The sequence below is a fragment of the Cebidichthys violaceus genome, unplaced genomic scaffold, assembly GCF_023349555.1.
Source record: "Cebidichthys violaceus isolate CVI_PGR_0920_01 unplaced genomic scaffold, fCebVio1.0.p SCAF_9, whole genome shotgun sequence".
Classification (NCBI taxonomy): domain Eukaryota; kingdom Metazoa; phylum Chordata; class Actinopteri; order Perciformes; family Stichaeidae; genus Cebidichthys; species Cebidichthys violaceus.
In genome coordinates, this window is record NW_027176975.1 from 2719990 (window position 1) to 2727922 (window position 7933).

At 46.9% G+C, this 7933-nt stretch overlaps 1 protein-coding gene across 1 annotated transcript in view; it reads left to right on the top strand.

The window, feature by feature from the left end:
* The window catches only part of slc20a2 (solute carrier family 20 member 2), a 19572-nt gene extending 11929 nt beyond the window's left edge, over window positions 1-7643 (top strand). Inside the window, 2 exon segments of the mRNA XM_068703551.1 lie at window positions 483-567; window positions 3211-7643. Coding sequence (XP_068559652.1) covers window positions 483-567; window positions 3211-3375 — 250 coding nt within the window. The 3' untranslated portion in view covers window positions 3376-7643.
* Window positions 7644-7933: the final 290 nt, after the last annotated feature.

Here is a 7933-nt window from a genome sequence, read left to right on the forward strand (position 1 = left end):
AGAGACACACAGAGAGAGAGTGAGACAGGGAGAGAGAGAGAGAGACACACAGAGACACACAGAGAGAGAGACATGTGAAATAGAGAGAGAGAGAGAGATGATGGGCAGCAATGGTTCCCGACCGGATTTGAACCGGGTACATTTCAGTCTCATGGTCAGCCTGTTAACCCCCCCCAGCTCACCAGGACATCACACTCCGGTCCTAATTATTTCTGCTCACGTTGTTCTACAGACGGTTCATGTGACGTTTAAGATTCAAGTCAAATCATTAGAACACACCTGTGAAACGTATTGACCTCTGTGCTTCATGTTCACGACCAAAGGTTCACTTTGTGTGTGTTGAGCGGACGTCTTAAAGAGCTGTTCTCTGACTGTATTACTGTGAATGTGGGCCGTGCCATCAGCAGCACACCCCCGACATTACAATGAAGGATGTCTCTTTGTGTCCCTCCCCCTCTCCCCCCCCCCCCCTCACTCCACAGTGGATTCACTATTGAACTGGCCTCTGCACTCACAGTGGTGTTTGCTTCCAATATCGGAATCCCTGTCAGTACCACGCACTGCAAGGTATGAGCGAGTGGCCCCCCTCTAACCGGCCTCTCACCCCCCCCCTCCTCCTCCAACAGGCACTATTCCAGGGGACAGGGAGCTCACACTGCCCCCCCGGGGGGCACCGGGTCTCCTTCTTCTGGCTATTTAAAAAAAACAATTCCATCAGAGACGGCAAAGTTTCCGATTCTCTTCTTCGCTCTAAATTAAAAGACAAGCGGTCTGCGCTGTGACCCGGCCCACCGCAGCAGTGTGCAGCCCCTCTCCCCTGTTTCTCTCCAGGAAAGCTCGGATCCAGGCCGGATGACGCGGCGGACCCCCTCCGGGTCCCGACCACCACCACCACCACCACCCCCACCCCCCCCGTCCACCACCATCACCATGGTGTCTCATCCTCTGTTTCATTTCCTCCAGCATGTTTCTATTCCCCTCTCAGCACTGGCATGGTTTGGTGTGTTGGGTCCTCACCTCCTGTGCTCGGCTACAGGACACCACCCCCGACCCTCCTCCTCCCCCAAACCCCCCCCCCCCCCGGCACTTGTTTTCCACCCTTTTATTTACCTCTCTCCCTCTCCTCTCCACCTCTCTCTCTCTCTCTCTCTCTCTTGTGTCTCTCCACTCATCTGTCTTCACAGCGGATTTTGCATTGAAGTAATGAGTGCGTTAACAGTGCTTGTTGCGTCAAATGTGGGCATCCCAATAAGCTCCACCCACTGCAAGGTATTGGTGTCATTGGCGGTGAAGCCACTTCGACCGCTTCACCTGTAGCTCACAATCGCCAACGCCAATCACTCAACTCCCGAAAAAGTTGCTGTTTTGACTTCTCCTGCAGTTTCCCCCCCGGCAGAGAACGCCTTTGCAACATTTGCAAAATGAAATTCGAGCCTGTTAGATATTGAGCAGTATATCAGGTATAGTACAGCTGTACTACTACTACTACTACTACTACTACTACTACTGTACTTTGAGGAAGTTACTGCTCCCAGCCAATAGCGCGGCACGTAGCCTCCTGTAAAGGGAGGAGCCTGGTTGGACTGAGCCAGGCGAACCGTCTCCTCGTGTTTACAGTCTTTATGCTAAGCTAAGCTAACTCACTCTATATATATATATATATATATATATATATATATATATATATATATATATATATATATATATATATATATATATATATATATTCAACAGACAGACGTAAGATAAGAGTAGACTTGATATTCCTTTCTCTTCGTGATCACTGCGTCTATGAAACGAGACTTAAGAAAACCATCGTGTTTTACGGTTTCTGTCAGTATTTCCAAAAAATGTCTGCTGAAGGGAAACTGCACGAGACTCAAAACTGGTATTAAATTACTGATGATCAATTTGTATAAACGTCAACATCATCTCCATACCTTATCCCACACCTCTCACCCTCCACACCCCCCCCTCCCTCCCTAAAACCTTCCATAATCAACTGCCATGCCACAATGCTAAATCTACTGATGGTTAGAGGTATACATGTCTTATCGTGATGGTGATTTGATTTTGGGGTTGTGTCGGGGGAGATGCCCAGGCGTTGTTGGACGAAATCAGCATTTTAACGACATTTGATCGATTTATAAACTGGTAGTGAGTCCGCTGCAGACAGACCCAGATCCGGCTTCACTGCATCCTTCGACCCGGAGTCGGAAGCTGGAAGGGAAGGGAAGGGAGGCACGGGAGAACCAGAACCGGGACTGCACGGAGCAGACCGTCAAACCCCATGCTGTAGTAGAATCAGAGGTTTTCTATAAGGGTCTGAAACACTACCACGTTTGTCCACAGGGACCGCCAAAATCAACACAGAAACCAGTTCCTTGCAGTAACTTTTAAGTAAGAAAGTAGCCAACAACGCCTGTGAACATCTCCCAGAGAGACGGTGAGAGTGAGCGGCGGGAGCATGTGCAGTGACGCCTCGTTTCAGCAGCTCTGAATACAACAAACATGTTGACCACTGAGTATCAGGCCACAGGGTTCTTCAAAGACCACTTCCAGAATAAAGCTAAACGTCTAAGAGGAAGGAGAAGCAGTAGAGTAACCTTCAGTCGGCCTGAGACCTTTCCTTCCCTGGAGGTATTTCAGTGAGGACTAGTCTGAGGCTAGTCTTGGCCGTATAAGAGCAGGCCCGGTTTAACCCCCCCCCGCCCTACCTGCACAGCCTCGCAGTCACTTCACGTGGCCCCGCCTCTCCTCCGACATGAGTTCCACTGTTCTGATCCAATGACTGGAATAAAGGTGAGAGAAGAGTTCACGTGTGGACGTCTGACATGAGCAGCAACCACTGAAATTAGCTGAGGAGAGAAAAAAAAACACACAACACCACCAGAACTGCTGATTCCAGACGTCCACACAGATTAAACTCTGGACTTTTTGAAGCGGCTTGCTCTGACTAACATAGACAGTCTTGACCCAAATTGGTCCCGAAAGAGCTGAAGGCCGATCACGGGCTTTTCTGTTTCACTTTGGGGGTGAACTGTCCCTTTTAAAATATTAAATACCCTCAGAGGTCACAAACATAAAGGACAAATAACGTCTCATCTGAAACGATCAGCCTGAACGACCTGCAGCTCTTCAGTGTCTTTGTCTTCTGGAAACGCTTGTGTTCCGTTCCGCTGCTGATTGTCTTCTCCCCGGCACCTCTAGGTGGGCTCGGTCGTGGCCGTGGGCTGGATCCGCTCCAAGAAAGCGGTGGACTGGCGCCTCTTCAGGAACATCTTCCTGGCGTGGTTCGTCACGGTGCCGGTGGCCGGCCTGTTCAGCGCCGTCGTCATGGCCTTGTTCGTCTACGGCATCCTGCCCTTCGTCTGAGGGACGCTCGGCTGGGGAGGGAGGACGGAGGAGAGAGGGAGAGTCAGAGAGAGAGGGTGAGAAAGGGTGAGTCAGGGGTGGTACAATCAGGTGGAAAACGAAGCGAGGGAAAGGGTGAGGGAGGACGGCGAGCGGCAGAGGTTTGCAGGCGGTACTGGGTTGTACCGTGGATGTGAGGACGGGTCGGTTCATGCCCGGCTCCGTGGTCCAGAGGTCTCTCTTTTGCCTCACTCTGGTTCCTGATCGCTTCGTATTTATTCTCTTCTTTCGGGCGCGTAACAAACCGCTCAGTCGGCTGTGCCAATAACCGGGGGAGAAGTTCAGTAACTCTCTTCTGTCTCATCGTCCAAAAAACAAAAACAAAAACAAAATAAAAAGTCATGAGTTTAAAAAACAAAACGACTGCGCACCTAAACTACAGTGAAACTATAATCGTTCTACCAGCAATCCCAGGTAGCATAGTCGGTCATGTGCTCATCATCATCATCATCATCATTATTATTATTGTTCCAAAATGCCAGAAAAAAACAAACCCTGTACATATCGTTGTATTGGAGTGTGATTTGTTGTATTGCGGCTTGCTTTAAAGTTAAAAAAAAAACAAAAACAAACCCAGAAGAAGAAAAGATGTGGGCGTGGTTAACCGAGCCATCCGTCATCTCCCATGAACACTAGCAGGTACAACCAGGACGCCCCGGAGAGAGAGGGGGGGGGGGGGGTCACTCTGCTGCTGCTTCTCCTTGTTGTTCCTCATGATGCCGCTCAAACCTGATCTGCTAAGAGAGTTGATTTTTTTTTTTCTTCTTCTTTGTCGAGAGCTCCTGTATGTTTTTAGAGATGGATCTCATATTTTTTAATGATGTAATATACTGTAATTTGTACTGTAAATACTGTCCTAAAGAGTTTGGGGGGGGGGGGGGGGTCAGTGTTTGTTTTTAACATGGTGAGGAAGGAAGGAAGGAAGGAAGGAAGGAAGGGGCTCTTCATGATGTCATATTATACGGTGTGTTTCATCACACACACACACACGCTGCCAGTTGTGCAGAAACGGTGTATTAATAAAAAAAAAAATTTAAAAAAGGTATTTCAATGTAAATCAATGAACCCATTCTCAGCAGGGACAATGGAGATATTTCATTCCTTCTGATTTGGTTCGTCGCAGTAAATTCAACAGTGTTGTGCGGAGAGTTCTTCAGACCACATTCAAAATGGGTTTTAAACAGAACCAGGTTCAAGCTCCGCAGAGACACGGTCCCGTCAAAATGTTCCCATATCTTCATCCGTTTGCCTTTTTTTTTTTTTTTTTTCATATTATTTTTTTTTCTCATATCGAAGGCTCCCGGCCAACGACGAACCTCCACCACCGTCCACGTTCTGGTCTCGTCGGGTCCAGAGTCTAAACCCCGGTCGGGCCTCGTGGCGTCAGACGCCGTTATCGTTGAACGCTTCATATCGCGTGTGCGTGTATGTGTGTGTGTGTGTGTGTGTGTGTATATATATATATATATATATATATATATATATATAAAAATACACACTCACTCACTCACTCAGCCGGGTTAAGGCAGGCGGAGGTGGACAGGAAGGGGATTCAAACCCCCGGCCCACACCCGGTGTAGCTCCTCAAACCGGGCCGCTTGTTGCTTTTAGTTCTGCTGATCACGTGTGGTTCAGTCCAAGCTGAGGGAGAGATATCAGATATCATCGTGGGTCATTATTTTTGAATGAAGCGGGTATCGGGGGGGGGGGGGGTTAGTACTGATCATCACCAGCTTTTTAACCCGGTCACCTGACCCGGAGAAGGTTTTCTTTCTGTATTTGAACAAACTCTATGCCAGGTGTTACCAGGTCTCTGTGTTTCTGACGGTGTTTCTTCTCGTCGTGTGTTTCTCATGAACAAATCTATGCTTAAGTAGCCACTTGCCTTGTAACATTGTGTTTTACTTTGTGCAGATACGGTCAAATAATGAAGTACTGTGGTGTTTACATCGTTACCATACTGTAGAGTATCTGGAATAAATAAAAAAACCCGTTGCCTAATGATGCCAATGAAAGACGGAACTATTAACGATGAATCTCTTTTTAAGTGCGAGTAAAAAACCACGACTAACTTGAAGTGTAGTGTGTACACTAATCCTGATCCCCGTCACTTTACGCTGCTGCTGCTACGGCAACGAAGTGTTGACGACTAGAGAGATCTCATCAAGACGATATATTTTTCTACCATATCTTGAGTTTTTAACCGGCGGGAGAAACTGGAGAACAGGGACCGGCCGGAGAGACGCTCTCATCGCCGGAGCGTCTCTCCGCGTCGCCGCGGCGCGTTGCCCTCCGACGCGTGGATCCACACGTCGGTTGCCAATAAGTCGGATTTTGAAATTCCCATTTTTATTTCCTTTTGAACATATTTTTTTAGACGGAAAAACACTTTGTAATTTTGTTTCCCTGTCGCCGCTTTTCTCTTAAGTCTTCAACTTGGTGACTGATAACTGGACTGTGAGGACATTTCACACCTTTTTCACTCTTCGCGGGGGGGGGGGCTGCACGGAGGTGGTGGGTCCAAATGTGTCAAAATAACATGTATTCATGTTTAAAATAACAGCTGCGTTCTTTCTATTTTTAGTACGTACTGCAGCGCCTGCAGTACGCGTTGACGCACTACGTCGTCATAACGCGGCGTCTAGAACTTTGACCCATCCTGCCCAGAGGATTGTGGGTCGGGAAAAGCCAGAAAAGTATGCGTTCCCCGGATGCTGTAGGATATGCTGGTATTTACGGCAGACTGCATCCGACACTACTACTACATCTTCTCTTCTGGCGTACAGGGTACTACAGTAGTAGTGGTACACAGTACTACAGTAGTAGTGGTACTGCAGCAGTAGTAGAAACCTTTTTCAATGGCAAACAATATTGCCAGCCTGCTTCAGAAATCTGGTTTGTGCCGCATCACTGTGCTCTTGCAGCCCCCCCCCCCCCCCCCACCTCACTCTGTCATTTATTCTTTGTGTGCGTTTCCACGCGTTCTCAGTCTTGATAGGCCAAAAGGGATGCACTGCTCAAGATGGGGAGGAAAAAAAGTGAAGATGGCCGACTGTAGCGGCTCAAACTGTCACCTGTCAAATTTGAATGAAACGAAATGAAAGCAGCGCCGCTCTTCGTATGTTCAAGCTCCTGAAAACTAGTTTTTCTTAACATTGCGTGTTTCTTTATAGCATTACATAATGATAATTCCATCAGTAGGTGTTGTTTCTTTAAAGTCAAAAAGCTGGAAATTCGGCTAATCTACCGACTGTCGTCACTCGTTGATTCTAATGTCTCTGATTGGTGCACGGAAATCACCTTTTTTTTTTCCCAACAGAGCCACGCCCCCTTCAAACCAGTCTGGAAGGCGCCAAAAAAAAAGAAGTGAAAAATGTTCTGACTTTGATGGAAAATGACGTATTAAAATGGGGGACGCCATCGTTCATAGGAAGAAGCTAATTAATGAATTAAAAAACGTTTTCAGGGCCTTTAAATGAGTCTAATTATCTTATGAACTATGGGTAAAATAGTCAATAATTCAAAAGGTCATGCAGCTCAAATTTGCGATAATTGGTTTAAAAAACTGGTTCGGTACGACTATGAACGCGAGCCGCTAGGTGGCGCGGTCCGACACTTTTTCCCCTCCCCGTTTTAGACCCGTCCCGTGTCGGCCGTTTTAAAGGGGGGGGGGGGGGGTCGCTGCAGCTTCTATTGCGTATGACGTTTTTTTGGGACAGAAGGGGACATTTCATTCTCCCTGAATTGTGCAACACGAGCATTTTCTTGGCGGCGTAGCTCCTCCCCCGGTGGTGTAATGGCGCCCTCTCCTGTTCGCGCGGGAACCAGCAACCCCCCCCCCCACCCCACCCCACCCCTACCTCACGAGAGGAGGAGGAGGGGCTTCAGTTCAGACCCTCATCTGGATGTGTGCCGTCTCTAGCGTTCTGGTCCGTCTCGTGGTAGGATGTGCTCCTCGGCTGGCCTGCAGGCTTTAGCTCCGTGTCGTCGTTTTACTGTTGACCGCTATCTTAACTCCGGTCCTTCAAAGCGTTTAAAAAAAAATAAAAAATGAATGAATAAAACTATCAAAAGAAACTGTAGCCTGCTTCTACAAAATCTTAAAGCTCTTCTGATTTGCATATATCGTACTGTAATGTTTTATTTAAGATTTTAGTGAGTAAAAAAAAAATAAAAATGTCTGCATTTAAACTAAATGATGGGAATTAAAATTACAAAGAATACCTGAATCCCACTGAGTTGTGTCTTATTTTTGGAAATGATGCGTACTGCATGGGAAGTTATTCTTACTGCAGCAAGATGGTATAATCTAGCTTTCTATCAACATATATATATATATATATATATATATATATATATATATATATATATATATATAATGTCTTATATACACGGGATGACTTATTTGCCAGGAACTACTAGTATTTAGTTTGTTGTAATGTTTGTCCCACACAGGCTTTATTCAAGCGTATATCATAAAGGCTACGCTGCAGATTAATAAGTGTGTTTTTCTTTAGCG